General features: G+C 41.2%; 1 protein-coding gene across 1 annotated transcript; it reads left to right on the top strand.

Moving 5' to 3' along the window:
- The first annotated feature begins 1,654 nt into the window (after window positions 1-1,654).
- Window positions 1,655-18,602, top strand: pnp4b (purine nucleoside phosphorylase 4b). Its single transcript, XM_071397292.1, has 7 exons — window positions 1,655-1,801; window positions 4,731-4,903; window positions 10,535-10,638; window positions 15,274-15,449; window positions 16,613-16,803; window positions 18,042-18,121; window positions 18,275-18,602. The coding sequence occupies exons 1-7, from the start codon at window positions 1,776-1,778 to the stop codon at window positions 18,419-18,421; spliced, it is 897 nt and encodes a 298-aa protein (XP_071253393.1). The 5' UTR covers window positions 1,655-1,775; the 3' UTR covers window positions 18,422-18,602.
- The last annotated feature ends 348 nt before the right edge of the window (window positions 18,603-18,950 follow it).

Here is an 18,950-nt window from a genome sequence, read left to right as displayed (position 1 = left end):
GGAATGATGGATAAGCAACAGTAGTTCCGGTGCTTTGGTTTTGCGTCACTAGTTATTTGGACGTATCAGGTTTGGGTGGTGCTTAATTTGCGGGTGGGGATTTCAAGAAATGAAAGGGGCATCTGACACAATTACACAAGATTTTGTTCTGCGTTTCTGAGATTAGGGATGAAGAAAAATAATTTTGTCAGATTTCTTCACATCTAACATTAGTTCAAATAAAGCATAGTATGAAATTCCGTGAAGATGAAACAAATGTCCTCCCCCAAAAACTTTTTGAGAGAGCTTAGAGAGAAGCTTAGAGAGAGTGAGCTGGGTAGAGAACACATTGTGACAACGCAATCGTCCTTGAGAGTAGTTAGGTTATCCCACGGCTCATCCAAAATCATACACAATGCACAACGAACACGGCATGCACACACACACACGTACGCAAATACGCACACACACACACACACACACACACACACACACACACACACACACACACACACACACACACACACACACACACACACACACACACACACACACACACACACACACACACACACACACACACACACACACACACACACACACACACACACACACACACACACACCATCTGTTGGGTTTTCATCAGGATAATCAGCTGTCTGGATTCCCCTCCGTAGACCACATCTGGCACAGTACTAAAGTCGACCTCAACCTACAGGGAGCAATAATTAAAGGTATGTTAATGACAGTAATAACCATGTCAGTGTACTCCTTTCATATCCCAGCAAGGAAAACTGTCTAATTCTATGTCTCTAGATGATACGTCCTGATCGATATAAATCCCCTGCAATACCTACTCCTGCCACTAGCTGTTTAGCATTCTTTATAACTAATGATTAACTAAATACTATACACAAGTTTTTGCTGAACCCATACCCTTTTGCTCAATAATCAAACATCTTAACGTTTTGAAAATGTGTCTGTACCTTGGAATTCTGTAGATTTGTACACTTCCTTAGTATCCCTCATGTAAGAGTGTTATGTAAACGAATGTTACTCATTGACTGGTTTTACCTTGAACTCAGGGCATCAACACTATCAGTCAAAAAATGATTGTGTGCTAAATGTACACCTCTCTCTCTCCACTCAAAGTCCATGCTATGTGTGGATGGGAGCCGGAAGTGTCTGAAGACGTGGAGGTGTTAGCAGAATGAAAGGTCAAGGGTCACAGACAACAGCTGACTAAGATGATAGTGGCATATGCTGACGGACACTAGACATTTAACCAGAGATGCCCCCACCAACCCACCTGTGGCCACCTGAATGAATATGGTTTTGCCCCATTTCACAAATAACAACAATTAATAATCCTATGCTGTAATAAACAACCCATTAGTCATATTGCTTAAACTGATATCAAATAAGTTAGACATATTTACTTAATATTTGTTAGTGAATATTGTAGTAAGGTCATTTCCGATTTGTTAAACAAATTGACTTTCACTATGAACGTGACTTCAAATAGGTAAAAGAACATTGGGAAACCCTGTAATTACTTGCATGTACCCTTGTCACATCGGACCTTTGCATCCCACGAGGATGTGGGATGCAATCCCAAAGAATATACCCCACACTATCTCCCACCTCAAAATCAACCAATGAAAAGGTTCCACACACTAGGTTGCGTGACACTATCTCACTCCCTCATGCTAGCTCTTAACTCTATCTATCGTCACCAGCTTTGATTAACTCTAAACTCCCCACCAGACTGCAGCTGTCAGACCTGTTTGTGGATCATGCATACCAAAGGAAGTACAGAATGGTAAATGTTATTTTCTTCATCATATTTCACACATCAGACAATATTTCCAGTTAAATGGATTGGTTTAGCATAAGCACAACTTTGATCCAGGGATGACAGTGAATACACACATTTCGATTTGTTTCCATTAAATTATGAAACAAAAATGGAATTGTTACATACATTTAATATGTTTGTTTAAAACAAACATAGTAGCAGTCATAAAGACTTTTAGAGGGACTTACTAAGGAACATTTCAAACTGTGAATCTGAGAAGAATAAACAGGCACAGACAGTCATAGACTGCAGGTTAGCAGGGTATTATAGTATTCATTCTTGCTTTTCAATAAATACACTGTATTGTTAATACATTCAGAGGGGGTCTATATCAGAACAACTTACAAGTCAGGTCACATGCTGTGCACTCAGTGAATACAAGAGGCTTAATTGGATTTGAATTGTAATGGTAAAATACCACTCAGGGGTTGACAATCTATGGAACAATTGCTTTGAATATGTTTCCTCAGGTCAGGCACCCCGTTTCAAAAGAGCAGTGAGATCTCCTCACTTATTTCAGTTATTCTTCCTGTGCCTCGACGGATTTATTAGTTGGAGTTATTCCTGTTTGATCATAATGAAGGAAAATGAAACGGTTCGCTACACAGATTTGTTGCATTGTAATAAGGTGTGCACTTCTAATTTTATATTTATATATTGAGAGTTTGTGTCACTGGTCTACACACAAAACCCCATAATGTCAAAGTGGAATAGTGTTTTTAGACAGTTTTACAAATTCATTAAAAATGAAAAGCTGAAATGTCTTGAGCTAATAAGTATTCAACCCCTTTGTTATGGCATGCCTAAATAAGTTCAGGAGTAAACATTTGCTTAGCAAGTAACATAATAAGTTGCATGGACTCACTCTGTGTGTTCAATAATAGTGTTTAAGATTTTTGAATGACTACCTCATCTCTGTACCCCACACATACAATTACGTATCTGTAAGGTCCCTCAGTCAAGCAGTGAACTTCAAACACAGATTCAACCACAAAGACCAGGAAAGTTTTCCAATGTCTCGCAAAGAAGGTCACCTATTGGTAGATTTGTATAAAAAAAGCAGACATTGAAAATTCCTTTGAGCATGGTGAAGTTATTAATTACACTTTGGATGGTGTATCAATACACCCAGTCACTACAAAGATACAAGCATACTTCCGTAGAGGAAGGAAATCGCCCCATGAGGCCAATGGTGACTTTAAAACAGTTCCAGAGTTTAATGCCTGTGATAGGAGAAAACTGAGGATGGATCAACAACATTGTAGTTACTCCACAATACTAACCTAACTGACAGAGGGGAAAAGAAGGATGCCTGTACACAATAGGAATATTCCAAAACATGCATCCTGTCTGCAACAAGGCACTAAAGTAATTCACCTTTCACCAGGACAATAACCTAAAACATAAGGCCAAATCTACACTGGAGTTGCTTACCAAGAAGACAGTGAATGTTCCTGAGTGGCCGAGTTACAGATTTGACTTAAATCTACTTAAAATCTATGGCAAGACCTGAAAAGGGTTGTCTAGCAATGATCAACAGCCAATTTTAATTTTGAAAATAATAGTGTTGCACAATCCAGGTGTTCAAAGCTCTTAGAGACTTACCAAGAAAGACTCACAGCTGTAATTGCTGCCAAATGTGCTTCTATAAAGTATTTACTCAGGGGTATGAATACTTATGTAAATTAGATATTTCTGTTTGTAATTTTCAATAAATGTGCAAACATTTCTAAAAACATGTTTTCACTATGTCATTATGTGTCACGGATCCCCCCGGAACTGTCATTACGCACACCTGGTCCCTATTCCCATTTGATTAGTAACTGTATAAGTGTGTCCTTGGTTCACCATTGTTCTGTCGATTATTGTTCCAATGTCCGTTGGTTCGTGTGAGTACCTGTGCTATGTTGTTTTGGCTTTCGTGCCACGTATATTGTGCAGATGATTATGGGTCTCGTCCCGTGTGATAATCATTGTGCTATTGTGTATTTATTCAAGGTACTCCTCGCTCTTTTGTTTGGGTTTCTACCCTGTGATTGTATACGTGTTTGTTTGGTCTTCGTCCCCGTGCCTTTATATGGCACGCTATAATTTGGGAAATAAAAACCCCTATTACGCATTCCTGCGCCTGTCTCCCAATCCCTTTATACCAACGTGACATTATGGGGTATTGTGTCCAGATGGGTGAGAAATATATTGAACCATTTTGAATTCAGGCTGTAACACAACAAAATGTGGACTAAGTCAAGGGGTGTGAATACTTTCTGAAGGCACTGTAAACAAAGATCTAAGTAGATATGTTATCTCGTCTTCCTTGCATCCTTTTTGATAATAGAGGATATTGTTCCTAGAAGGATACAGTCAGTATATTCTTTATCTATTGCAAGTGTGTTTTATTTCTATCTAACCAATTATGAAGTTGAGCTATACCTAACTCCGTTGCCTAATTCAGTTAACTGCCCAATTTAAAATTGACCGCTTGTCACTACCACCTAGGGACTTGTTCTAAAAGGGATATAGAAGGTGTTAGACAATATGGCGAAGAAAAAAAAAACACAGCCTATCAGAAGATATGGTTGAACTATTACCATATTGTTCACACCAAATCCTGTCATATCCATATTAAATGTTGAGTGGTAGGGACAAGGGGTTCATTTGGAATTAAGCATGTGTCTCTACATCAGGGGTAGGCAACCATGGAGACGCGATCACGTCTCTTTTTTTATTTGTGGGAATGGTTGAGAACGATTTCCAAAATTAAACACTTTTTTAGCTAAATTCCTGGGGATTTTACCGTCTTTTTTGTGGGCCACCTGTTGCCGGTCCCTGCTCTACATGGTGTGTAGTCAGGCAGTCTATTTCAAAATAATTACTTGAGTGTCATCTCTCCTAGCTGTTGCTCTTTTGAAGACTACAATCAGACGACAGAATGGCTTCTGAGCCGGACGAGACACAGGCCTAAGATCGCAGTGGTGTGTGGCTCCGGCCTGGGCCTGCTCGCCGATGGTGTTACCAACAAAGAGATCTTCCCTTACGCAGATATCCCCAACTTCCCCGTCAGCACAGGTGAGATGAAGTCGCTGTCACGAACGTATAATGTGTCATGATAATATTGATATGAGACTAATGATAGTATAATGTGGTCTCTACCCAGCAAACAGTGAACGTTCCTACAATGTTAAGATTAAGTTCCAATTGAGTCTTAATTTGGTTTACATCCAATGTTAGCATGAAAACTTCCTATGACTGCTTTTAAAATGTTCCGGCAAAACCTATTAACATTCTTGGAATTCAGAAGTAACCAGAAATTGTTTGCTAGGTATAAACTGTCAATCTATACTACCCCCCCCCTCACACACACACACACACACTTTGACAAATATAATAGGCAACGCCTCTCTGTAAACATCACCTCACCCCAATTAGCTTGTTCACTGATTCACCCAAACATCAGGTGAACCTGTGTAGTGCTCTTAATTATGCCTGCATAGCAGAGGAATTTACATTTTCCCTCAATGATTCCGTTGACACACCATTGCAGCTAAGTAGTTTATTATTTACTTGCTGAAATGCATTTGGGATTTCTGTGTGTCTTTGTCAAAATGTCGCATGGAAAAACAAATCATAACCAGCTGGCGGGAAAATGAACCAAGAATGAATAACTACGCCCCATGAATAAAATATTATAACTAGAGTAAAAATAGGCCCTAATATCTGCCACATGGAATTCTTATTATGATTTCATGGACATATTTAAATATTCATCATGTGGAGGTGAATATAAAATGTCTGCATAAGCGCTCAAATGTTCACTTTCCTATTATTATTAGAGTAAGGTGGGTCTTTGCAGAAAAGCCATAGCCTCCTGTCTAGTAACCAGCTTTTGTTGTGTTTTTGGACAACAATAGCATCATAAATAAACAAATGTGAAGCCTAGAAAGAACATTATTTGACAATGTTGCCTTCATTAGACAGAGCTGACTTTTTTTTTTAATTATCTTCAATTCAGGTTTGGTTTGTGTTGCAGTCTTCCCAATTATATTCGAGTTAATTTAAGCTTGTCAGAGCGAAGCCCATTGAAAACACTAATCGATGTTCAGTGCAGCACTTTACTTCTCGTTTTTTGGTAAATTACATGGAGAGCATAATGATTGGCAAACATTCTAAATGAGTGTGATTTCAGACAATACTAATATTGGTGTTTGCCTGTGAACAGGTGCTATGCTGTGTGAACCTGTAACAGCAAACAAAACCAAAAAAATTGCCTATCACATAACCTGTAAAAACAAAAGGGCCAGATTTAATCAAATCCACACAACAAAACACATAGCAGTATCCAAATAAAGGCTTAGATAACCAGTACGATAGTGCATCCTTAGAAATACATGATTTGCTTGGTCACTCACATCAAATCTTTATAAAATTACATCCAGTTGTGCTCATTAAAACAAGTTAATGCAGCAATGGAATGGATTCTGAAGTAACTTCAATGGACAGAGTAATAACTGACACCATCCTCCCCCTAAACTTCCCTCTGCCATCCGTCAACCTCTGATGGAGGAGAAGAAAGTCACTTCTCTAAACAGTGTTGTAATTATTCAGGTCCTATCTCACTATGCAGCACTTTTCAACAAATCGCCTCTGACTTAACTCAGGGTCAAATTAACATCATCTCCACACCACCGAACACAACTCTGCTGTAGTCTCAGCCATCATCCCCACTATAAAGAAGGGTACTAAACAGACAATTACAGTTGACATTTGACAGCGGATGACTTACACTTTTATTTCAATAGCACAGATACTGTTCCTACACTGCATGCTCTCCTGAGTACTACAGTGCATTCGGAAAGTATTCAGAACCCTTGACTTTTTCCACATTTTGTTACGTTAAGGCCTTATTCTAAAATTAATTAAATAAAATGTATTCCTCATCAATCTACACACAATACCCCATAATGACAAAGCGAAAACTGTTTTTTAGACATTTTTGCAAATGTATTCAAAATAAAAAACAGATACCGTATTTACGTAAGTACTCAGACCCTTTGCTATGAGATTCGAAATTGAGCTCCGGTGCATCCTGTTTCCATTGATCATCCTTGAGATGTTTCTGAAACTTGATTGAAGTCCACCTGTGGTAAATTCAATTGATTGGACATGATTTGGAAAGGCACACACCTGTCTATATAAGGTCCCACAGTTGACAGTGCATGTCAGAGTAAAAACCAAGCCATGAGGTTGAAGGAATTCACCGTAGAGCTCAGAGGCAGGATTGTGTCGAGGCACAGATCTGGGGAAGGGTACCAAAAAATGTTTGCAGCATTGAAGGTCCCCAAGAACACAGTGGCCTTCATCAAGACTCTTCCTAGAGCTGGCTGCCTGGCCAAACTGAGCAATCGGGGGAGAAGGGCCTTGGTCAGGGAGGTGACCAAGAACCCGATGGTCACTCTGACAGAGCTCCAGAGTTCCTCCGTGGAGATGGGACAACCTTCCAGAAGGACAACCATCTCTGCAGCACTCCACCAATCAGGCCTTTATGGTAGAGTGGCCAGACGGAAGCCACTCCTGACAGCCCGCTTGGAGTTTGCCAAAAGGCACCTAAAAGACTTTCAGACCATGAGAAACAAGATTCTCTAATCTGATGAAACCAAGATTGAACTTTTTGGCCTGAATGCCAAGCGTCATGTCTGGAGGAAACCTGGCACCATCCCTACGGTGAAGCACAGTGGTGGCAGCATCATGCTGCAGGGATGTTTTTCAGCGGCAGGGACTGGGAGACTAGTCAGGATCGAGGGAAAGATGAACGGTGCAAAGTACAGAGAGATCCTGCACCAGAGCGCTCAGGACCTCAGACTGGGGGTGAAAGTTCACCCTCCAACAGGACAATGAACCTAAGCACACAGCCAAAGCAACGTAGGAGTGGCTTCAGGACAAGTCTCTGAATGTCCTTGAGTGGCCCAGGCAGAACCCGGACGTGAACCCGCTAGAACATCTCAGGAGAGACCTGAAAATAGCTGTGCAGCGACGCTCCTCATCCAAGCTTGACAGGATCTGCAGAGAAGAATGGGAGAAACTCCCCAAATATAGATGTGCCAAGCTTGTAGCATCATACCCAAGAAGACTTGAGGCTGTAATTGCTGCCAAGGGTGCTTCAACAAAGTACTGAGTAAAGGGTCTGACTACTTATGTAAATGTGATATTTAAGTTTTATTTGTAATAAATTTGCAAAAATGTCAAAATCTGTTTTTGATTTGTTATTATGGGGTATTGTGTGTTGAGTGATGAGGGGGAAAAAACAATTGAATCAATTTTAGAATAAGGCTGTAACGTACCAAAATGTGGAAAAAGTCAAGGGGTCTGAATTCTTTCCGAATGCACTTTATTTAGTCTATGTCAGATTATAAACCGGGTGGTTTGAGCCATGGATGCTGATTGTCTGAAAGCCGTGGTATTTTTAAGCAATAAGGCATGGGGGTGTGGGGTATATGGCCAATATACCACGGCTAAGGCCTGTTCTTATGCACGACGCATTGCGGAGTGCCTGGAGACAGCCCTTAGCCATGGTATATTGGCCATATATCACAAACCCCCGATGTGCCATATTTCTTTTATAAACTGATTACCAAATTAACTAGAGCAGAAGTTTACATACACTCAATTAGAATTTGGTAGCATTGCCTTTAAATTGTTTAACTTGGGTCAAACGTTTTGGGTAGCCTTCAATAAGCTTCCCACAATAAATTGGGTGAATTATGTGGACTTGCCAAAACTATAATTTGTTAACAAGAAATTTGTGGCGTGGTTGAAAAACAAGTTTTAATGACTACAACCTAAGTGTATGTAATCTTCCGACTTCACTGTAGGTCCCATTGTATGTACAGTTGAAGTCGGAAGTTTACATACACTTAGGTTGGAGTCATTAAAACAAATTTTTCAACCACTCCATAAATTTCTTGTAAACAAATTATAGTTTTTGCAAGTCGGTTAGGACATCTACTTTGTTCATGACACAAGTCATTTTTCCAACAATTGTTTACAGACAGGTTATTTCACTTATAATTCACTGTATCACAATTCCATTGGGTCAGAACACTATGTTGACTGTGCCTTTAAACAGCTTGGAAAATTCCAGAAAATGATGTCATGGCTTTAGAAGCTTCTGATAGACTAATTGACATAATTTCAGTCAATTGGAGGTGTACCTGTAGATGTATTTCAAGGCCTACCTTCAAACTCAGTGCCTCGTTGCTTGACATCATGGGAAAATCAAAAGAAATCTGCCAAGACCTCAGAAAAACAAATTGAAGACCTCCACAAGTCTGGTTCATCCTTGGGAGCAATTTCCAAATGCCTGAAGCTACCACGTTCATCTGTACAAACAATGGTACGCAAGTATAAACACCATGGGACCACGCAGCCGTCATACCGCTCAGGAAGGAGACGCGTTCTGTCTCCTAGAGATGAACGTACTTTGGTGCGAAAAGTGAAAAGCAATCCCAGAACAACAGCAAAGGACCTTGTCAAGATGCTGGAGGAAACAAGTACAAAAGTATCTATATCCACAGTAAAACAAGTCCTATATCGACATAACCTGAAAGGCCGCTCAGCAAGGAAGAAGCTGCAGCTCCAAAACCACCATAAAAAAGCCAGACTACGGTTTGCAACTGCACATGGGGACAAAGATCGTACTTTTGGAGAAATGTACTCTGGTCTGATGAAACAAAAATAGAACTGTTTGGCCATAATGAACATCGTTATGTTTGGAGGAAAAAGAGGGTCGCTTGCAAGCTGAAGAACCCCATCCCAACCGTGAAGCATGGGGGTGGCAGCATCATGTTGTGGGGGTGCTTTGCTATAGGAGGGACTGGTGCACTTCACAAAATAGATGCTATCATGAGGAAGGAAAATGATGTGGATATATTGAAGCAACATCTCAAGACATCAGTCAGAAAGTTAAAGCTTGGTCGCAAATGGGTCTTCTAAATGGACAATGACCACAAGCATGCTTCCGAAGTTGTGGCAAAATGGCTTAAGGACAACAAAGTCAAGGTATTGGAGTGGCCATCACAAAGCCCTGACCTCAATCCTATAGAACATTTGTGGGCAGCACTGGAAAAAGTGTGTGCGAGCAAGGAGGACTACAAACCTGACTCAGTTACACCAGCTCTGTCAGGAGGAATGGGCCAAAATTCACCCAACTTATTGTGGGAAGGCTACCCGAAACGTTTGACCCAATTTAAAGGCAATGCTACCAAATACTAATTGAGTGTATGTTAACTTCTGACCCACTGGGAATGTGATGAAAGAATAAAAGCTGAAATTAATCATTCTCTTTACTATTATTCTAACATTTCACATTCTTAAAATAAAGTGGTGATCCTAACTGACCTAAGACAAGGGAATTTTTACTAGGATTGTGAAAAACTGAGTTTAAATGTATTTGGCTAAGGTGTATGTAAACTTCCGACTTCAACTGTATGTACATGCAGAGAGTATTTCATTACAGCAGTAGCATTAGATTTCTCTAGGACTCTCTCATGCTTGGAGTATGAACAACACAAATCGGACATCTTCTGTGAATTTAAACATGAATAAAACATGAATTCACAGTTTTTATTTTCTAACCCTACATGAGGCATGCTGTATCACTAACCTTCCATGACAGAATATGCTTGTGTTCTGTGTCCTTCACAGTCCCGGGTCATGAAGGGTGTCTGGTGTTTGGTATTCTAAAAGGCAAATCCTGCGTCTTCATGCAAGGCAGATTCCATCTCTACGAGGGCTATTCACTCTGTAAGGTAAGTCCAAATACTGTATCTGACCGATGAACAGGTAATAATATATGCCATTTAGTAGATGCTTTGATTCAAAGTGACTTAGGCAGGGATACATTTGACATATATGGTTGGTCCCAGGAATCAAACCCACTACCCTGACATTACAACATTCATGCTCTACCAACTGAGCTACAAACTGAGCTACGAAGGACCCCATACATTTAGAGACTCCCAGTACCATGACGAAGACTATATCTATATTATTTTGGTATAGGCCATATTTTAAACATCCAACATTAAGACATTTGCTTTACACTACTAGTCTTTCTACTCTTTTACCTTGCTGCTCTACCCTTTCCTTTGAGATCAGGGAAACATCACATCAGATTATTTTAACCATCAATATCCCTAGCCTCCATGGATTCAACCCAGTCCCTGCTCATCTATAACCCTTACACATTCCCGCTACGGCAACACCGGATGTTTTGAAATATTCATCACCAGTGTGTGCGCTGTGCTTATATTAGCCATCATAAAGAAGGAAAAGAGTGAAACGAAATGGGTCCTTTCCTTTGGAATGCTAAAAACTCTCCATTGTGGCTCAACAAGGTCATGTTAACTGAAGGAGAACTCCTCCTATTTGTATAACAGAGAGGGGCTGGCATCTCCGGCCTTGGCCCATTAACTTTATCTGTCACAATCAGGAAAGTGGGAGGCAGGAAGACGATTGCTGAAACCAGCCTGGGAACTGCTGACTCTGCACAAGGCTGTATATTTTAACAAACACAGTTTAGGACAGGGTCGCCACTGATCTGGGCCCTGTTTCTTAAAAATATCCCTTGCAGCAATGAGGTCATTGTTGGGTCATTTGGTGTGAATTTGAACAAAATGTAAATTAAATGTAGTATTTTTCAGAAACTAGTACAAAGAAATGTCATTTAAGAATGAAGCCATTTTCTCAAACCGTTTGTAAGGATATTGGGCCAAATGTTGAGTGGATGAAAGGTATGTACCAGCAGGCGTTCGCCTGTGTTGTGATGCTTGTCTTATTTGTATATAAAAGTATTTAAAAGCAGCAACTTTCTGTATGTAGGTTTTTGCTTGGTCAAAACTTACAGCCCCAATCAACCAGTCAATCAGCTGTAGCACTGCATATTTATGATGTCACTCCAGAGTTAAATGAGTCCTTTCCTTCCACTGTTTTGGTTAAGACAGCATAAATGCAACCCTCTCTAGACCCTCTAGACCGTCAAGACCCCCTAGACCCTTGGTAAATGGCTAAGGAATCTTCTGTTGTCCGGCGTGGCGAGGGAAATTCTCAGAGCAATTACGACATTGACAACATGACATGATGTATTAGAGTCAACCATCATGGCTGCCGGACGTCGGCACATAAGTGAGGCACAGGCTTTTTGGGCTTTCACTTAGGGTCACCACATTGTACCTGTCAATCAATAGCACTAGTAAATACCACATTGCTCATTCTCATCCTTTGATTCTGACCAGTCCAGACAATAATTTGTTCCTATTGACCTAGATTGCATTGGACGGCGAAAGTATAGACATATTGTATAACAGTCTATGAGAACAGCAGGAGACAGTCTAAAGATGTGTAATTATGATGAGATATCGAAGCAGCATTTCTACCTCCCAGGTGCTAGACAGTAGACATGTCATCATGTTCTCATTGACTGTGACCACAGAGGAGGGCTTAGGTTGCAGCCTCGCCATTGGACATACAGAAGTATCTTACACCGCAAGAGGCTTTGGTGACAGTTTATAGGGAGACAGAGAGAACAACAGACCAAATGCTGCCCTCTAGATCAATGTCTTATCACCTATGGGCTGTTTCTCAATTCTGACCTCCACAATATTGTTTTCACCTGTCAATTCTCTTCAGATCAGAGTGGATGTAGGATAGGACCCAAAGGAGAGGAAGTAACTTTACACTGCTGAGATGCAGCCCATAGGTGAGCAATGTCATGGTTAGGGTTGCAAAGGGACGGTATATTACTGGAAACTTTAGAAGTTTACCATTAAACTACCAGAATTGTGGTCTCTTTTAAGGATTTTATGAAATCTGTCACAAGGTATCTAGTGGTACGTTTGGGTACTTCAGATTATCACAGGTGTCTGTAACAATCTCTGGCCCTCTGTCTGGCCTTGTCACATAATATGATTTTACAATTTAAAAACAATTGAATGACAAATCTGTAAAACATTATCCTATATATAAACCATGAACTTAGTGTCCCGTGTGGCTCAGTTGGTAAAGCATGGGTTGTGGGTTCGATTCCCATGCGGGACCAGTATGAAAATGTATTACTGTAAGTTGCTATAAGAGGGTTTTAGCATGAAATATCATTTAAAAATGTTTTTACAAACTTTTATTAATTTTATTATGTCAATATGTATTTGTTGTCAAGCTGGTTGCAGTTGTGAAAAAAGTAAATAGTTGCAGAGTTAATTGAAAATAATACCATTGTTGATTAGATGCTTTTTTCACTCAATCAGCTATTTTCTCTTGAACCATATGGTCTATCTACTAGAAACTCATGTACAATATCGACACAGATATAATAAATTAATAATTTATATGAATATTTTTTGTTTGTTTGTTATTCAAGTATAAATTACCAAAGTTCCAATAGATTGTCATTGATTTTCTGTTAATTAACAAAATTACAGAACATTTCGGTAAATTACCGGTAGCTTTCCAACCCTACTCATGGTAGATAGGTTTCCTATCTTGAGGGCTGACTGAACATGCAGCAAAACGTGTAAGGTGTTAGAGAAGAACAGGTGTGATTACAGTGCATGTTGGACCGCCTTCCTATGGCTCAGTACACCAGACAAGGCGACAAATCGATTTCTGCTAAATTTACCCCAGCACATGCAACCGATACAGCTGTGGTTTCAGCCTGCCATCTGCCCACTCCCTGTCTCTTTCTCTCATTCTCTCCCTTCTTTTCTCTCTCTCTTTCTTCATTTCTCTTTCCCCCACCACCACCACACAATCTCACACTCTCTACTCTCATCTCCAGACACCTCTCCATGTCTTCCCTGTTCTGCTCCCTTTCTTTCCCAACATTATTGGACAGCAGTCCAGTATGTGTGACAGGGACACCAGGGTGTCCATACACTCCATCAGCCCAGGGACACATCCATGAGTCATTGTATCTGACACCTCCGACACCAACATCACACCACTCTCACAAGTGTTTACATAAAGACAAAACAAATACAGAGATGTTCCAGCGAGAACTCAGTCAATATCTAGAAGGCGTGGTGATGCTACTAGTTTGTTACCAATTTTATATTTCCCTTTTCATACACTTTATTTTATGATACACTTTGTTCCATGGGTTTTGACATCAAGTGCCTGGTACATAGCAGAAAAGCAATATGCTTTTGCTTTGTTGAATCGCACTCACACAAGCGCTCTCTCCTTCCCTCCCCCTGATTTGCAATCAGGGTGTGAGCTGTTATCTCTCTCATCTCAGTGTGTCGGTAGGAGATGCATGGCAAGGTTAATTAGCTGGCTTGCTTCGTTAGCCCTCCCTGATCTCCTCTCCCTCTGTGAGTGGTGCCTTTCATACAAACTGCTAGCATGCAGCTGGAGTTAGCCTTGGCGCTAGTTCTGTATTGTATAGTGGCTGTTATTGGAGCATGATGAGTGTTATTGGCATGCATGTTTAATTAAGATAAGCATGCATAAACATGTATACACATTAAAAAAAATCACATATCCTATGCCACACACAAATATACATGCAGGTGAGGCAAGGAAAGACATGGAGGAAGGGAGGGAGGGAGGCTAGAAAGGTGATCTGGCATTGAAATATATTCACCAATTGCCACTCCTAGCTTGCAAACTGACAGAAATTTGCATTTTCATGAGTCACTGTACACGCCACACACACGCGCACACACACACATGCAAACCATGTTTATGGATGTTGCACTAGTGATGCCGTGTGTATGTGTCTGTCAGTGGTCTGACTTACAAATGTAGGATCTTAATTTGAGTCAGTTTTCTACAGCAGGAAAATAATGCTGCAGCAACAGGAAATGTGAATTCTTATGCGGATTATAATTAATACAAAGAGCAAAAATTGGACAGCACTCTGGTGAATAAACTTAAATGAACATATGTTTATTGCCGCACTCAAATACACTACAAGTTTACCATTTCAGGAAAGTTCTCCTGCAACAGGGTGATCAAATTAAGATCCTACATCTGTACCCTATTGGGCATTTCTATATCAAGAGAAGTGTGTGTGTGACAGAGTTACAAGTCGTGGCTGCATGCTTCTAGCAGATTGTATGCACATCTTCTGTATTACTGGTGCTGGAGATGACCAAGAATGGTCCAAGAGAGAGAATAATACAAACATTTTATGTCTCATTTCTCCTCTTCCCCTTAATGGTACAATAAAGTGTTGGTAGCATTCTCTTCACCTCTCTCGTCCTTTCCTCTCTTCTATATTTATCTCTCCCTCCCTTTCTCTCTAACTCCCTTTTCCTGTTCACTTGTCCACTCCTTTCTCCTCTCCTCCTCTATACTCATATAATTCTCTTGTTTTCTCTCTCTGACTCTCTCCCCACCTATATTTCTCTCCTCTCCCTCTCCATCCCCCTCCTGTTCTCCCCCAGGTCACATTCCCGGTGCGGATCTTCAAGCTGTTGGGCGTGGAGACCCTCATTGTGACTAACGCCTCAGGGGGCCTGTGTCCGGACTTCAAAGTGGGCGACATCATGCTCATTAAGGACCACATTAACCTGCCAGGCTTCGCCGGCCAGCACCCTCTGTGCGGACCCAATGACGAACGGTACAACCAGAGACAGGGAGACAGAAAGATTGAGGGAAGAAAGGGGAGACAGAGGTAGAGAGGAGGGATAAGGGGAGAGGGGTGTGGGAGGGCACAGCTACAATGATGAACGATACAGGCAGAGAGATGGAGAGAGGCAGGGAAGAGGGACAGAGAGAGGGATGGGGGTAATGGGCGGGGGAGAGTGGAAGTGATGGAGGGAGAGTCAAGGAGAGAGAGTGAAAAATGTAGTATAGTCTGAAGCACAAAGGTGGGAGGAGAGATGGAAAGAGAGTTGCAGTCAGTGAGAGAACTGAAATAATCCCGGAGAGAGGAAGCACGGGGAGGGAGAGGGGAAGAAATACATACTCTTCAAGTAATCTATCTAGCTCACTAGGTTACATGGAACCTGTAATACATATTTTCCCTTTACAGCTAGGAGGTTGTAGATTAATGACAAATATACTGTATGTTGAGTGTAAGTGATTTCCAAGCATTGTGCTCAGAGAGCTACAGGTAACTGCCAAAATAATTGAAACACTTGAGTAAATGAGGAATACAAAGTATATTGAAAGCAGGTGCTTCCACCTAGGTGTGGTTCCTGAGTTAATTAAGCAATTAACATCCCATCATGCTTAGGGTCATGTATAAAAATGCTGGGCAGGCTATTATTTTGGCTACCTTGGCTCTGCTCCAATAGGATGACAAAGACCCCATCCGCCGGGCACGATTGGTCGGTCACTGAATGGCTTGATGAGCATGAAAACGATGTAATGGCGGTCTCAGTCACCAGATCTCAACCCAATTGAAAACTTATGGGAAATTAAGGAGCGGTGCCTGAGACAGCGTTTTCCACCACCATCAACAAAACACCAAATTATGGAATTTCTCGTGGAAGAATAGTGTCGCATCCCTCCAATAGAGTTCCAGACATTTGTCAAATCTATGCCAAGGTGCATTGAAGCTGTTCTGGCTCGTGGTGGCCCAATGCCCTATTAAGACCCTTTATGTTGGCAGTTGCCTGTATTCTCTGTATACTATCATAATACTGTATTATATTACAGTATTATTCATATTATTAATAGTAGCAGATTATTGGTAGATTAGGAGAGATGCATTGCAATAGTATTTGCTCCATATGTCCCCTCGATAAGCCAGTAGTGATTGGCTGTGCTCTGCTCCAGGTTTGGGATCCGGTTCCCCTGCATGTCAGATGCCTACAGTAAGGACCTGAGGAAGCTAGCTCTGGATATCAGTCATGAGCTGGACTATACCAACTTTGTGCGGGAAGGGGTGTACTGCATGGTGAGCGGCCCCAACTTCGAGACCATCGCCGAGGCACGCATGTTGCAGGTCTTGGGGTGCGACTCTGTGGGTGAGTGGAGACAACACAGGCCTACGGGCTACAACCACGAACAGGTTTTCATCACCAGATCTGGCTATGACTTGAGCAACAAATTACAGTTAATGTTAGGAAATGGTTCAATTTAAGTTTAAAGGAACAGTAGCTAGATATTTAATACAACTTGTGTTTCAAAATGCTGTATCAAGATCAAGCATCTACTCAGGAAGGGAATGTTTTGTCAGAGAGCCAAGTGACCACCAGCCACAACATGGTTTAACAACGATATAAACACAGACAAGGCTTGCTCACTCTCCTTTTCCCCTTTTTAGTTCATTAACACTGCTCTAATTGGACCTCCCTCGTAAAAACACCCACGCTGGGCTCGTTAATAAATGATGGTGCTAGCTCTGCTAACAGAGCCGACTCATGCTAATTAGCTTAGCGATTAGGTCAACAGATAGACCAACAGGCTGCTACATGCTGTGACGCTAATTGGTCTGATGATTTGATCCAGGATCAAAATACAACACAAACAAATATCTGTTACAATGTACAGTGGGCAGAACTAACGAATGACATCTTTCATTATCCACTCCCCCTAAGAACATGTATTTTGCCGACTTGTTACCTTAAGAACTTGTTGTTGTAGCCAAGCGATGACAAAGAAAAGCCGTTTTGGTTCCTTGTTTTGGTGACCTATTGAGTTATTACTCCTGTGAGTGTAATATTTAATGTGAGAGTCCAATTCAGGTCTGCCAATCCATATTTTTTTATGTGGTGTTTTTTCTTTACCATGCTTGAGTTTCAGCTTAGTGGAGGCTGTGTTTGAGTGAGTGAGACCTTTGGCTTAATAAGTCTTTTTAATTCATATGCTTTTTGGTTATGCCTGTAAAACATGTTTTGTCATTGCATTCGTACAGTATGTGCCTGTGTAAGTTGTATCCATGTTTTTAGCATGGTTTCAATGATATGTGAGATCTGGCCTGTGTTCCCATTAAATACTAACACGGGAATGGGACCAAAGCTCAGGGGGCAGTACACGGAGGGGGTTATTAAGGATGCTGAATAGTATAACCACCTCTCTACACACACACAAACACACAACCATGAGCCAGTGCCACCCACAACCCCCGTTGGATATTTTGCCATTTTCTCTCTGCCCCTCCCCTCCCCCCCACCCCTCTCTCTCACTTTCCATCCCCATGAACCTGCCAACCTCCACTCCTGTCCCCGTCTGCACTCCCCACCCTCTTTCCTCTTCCCCATAGGCATGAGTACGGTCCCAGAGGTAACAGTGGCCAAGCACTGTGGCCTGAGGGTCTTTGGTCTCTCACTCATCACCAACAAGGTATTGATTGACTTCTCTTATTGCTGTATATCATTTGATGTACCTTATCTGCACACACTGTGAACAGCTCAGTGTATCTATTCTGTCATCTGTTGACTAGTTATCGAGTATGGTACCGGAGCATCTTAATGTATTCTTATTATCATTGTGAAGGTCTCCCTGGACTACAGCCGTGAGGAGAAGGTGAACCATGAGGAGGTCCTGGAGATCAGCAAGATGAGGGCGGAGCATCTGCAGATGATGCTCAACACACTTATCGCCCGCTCCCACCAGCTGGACGAGGGCATCAATGTCAACTGAAGGGGGATGGAGAAAGAGACAGAGAGACATACTTTAATGTTGAAGCACACTCTCTCTCACATACACACAGACATGTGCACACATGTACATATCATTCACTGTGAATCTTTACAATAAACAACCACCCATGATGAAAGAATTTAGTCAATTTTCTAGTTTAATAAAATGCTCTAAAGTTGTTGTTTTTTTTACACAAGAACCAGTCTGTTAAAAAATGTAAATGCTTATTTGATGATAGGGCACTGACATGAGAATATGTAACGCTCCTATTTAACATCAGCTGAAGGGGTGCCACTACCAGTTGTACAACTGAACACCTTCAACTGAAACCCAACCTAGGTTTAACCCAACCTAGGTATCCCCCTTTCCCTTTCCTTACCTGAGGAAATTCAGAGAGAGAGAGAGAGAGGAGAGAGGAGAGAGGAGAGAGAGAGAGATTATACATTAATTCCACAAAATGTTTTTCTCCCAAAAATAAATGTGAAAAGCCTCCAACCAGAAAATAGCATTTAATGACAAATAGTGGGGG

Source organism: Salvelinus alpinus, chromosome 4, assembly GCF_045679555.1.
Source record: "Salvelinus alpinus chromosome 4, SLU_Salpinus.1, whole genome shotgun sequence".
Lineage (NCBI taxonomy): Eukaryota > Metazoa > Chordata > Actinopteri > Salmoniformes > Salmonidae > Salvelinus > Salvelinus alpinus.
This window is presented reverse-complemented; position numbering and strand designations above follow the sequence as displayed.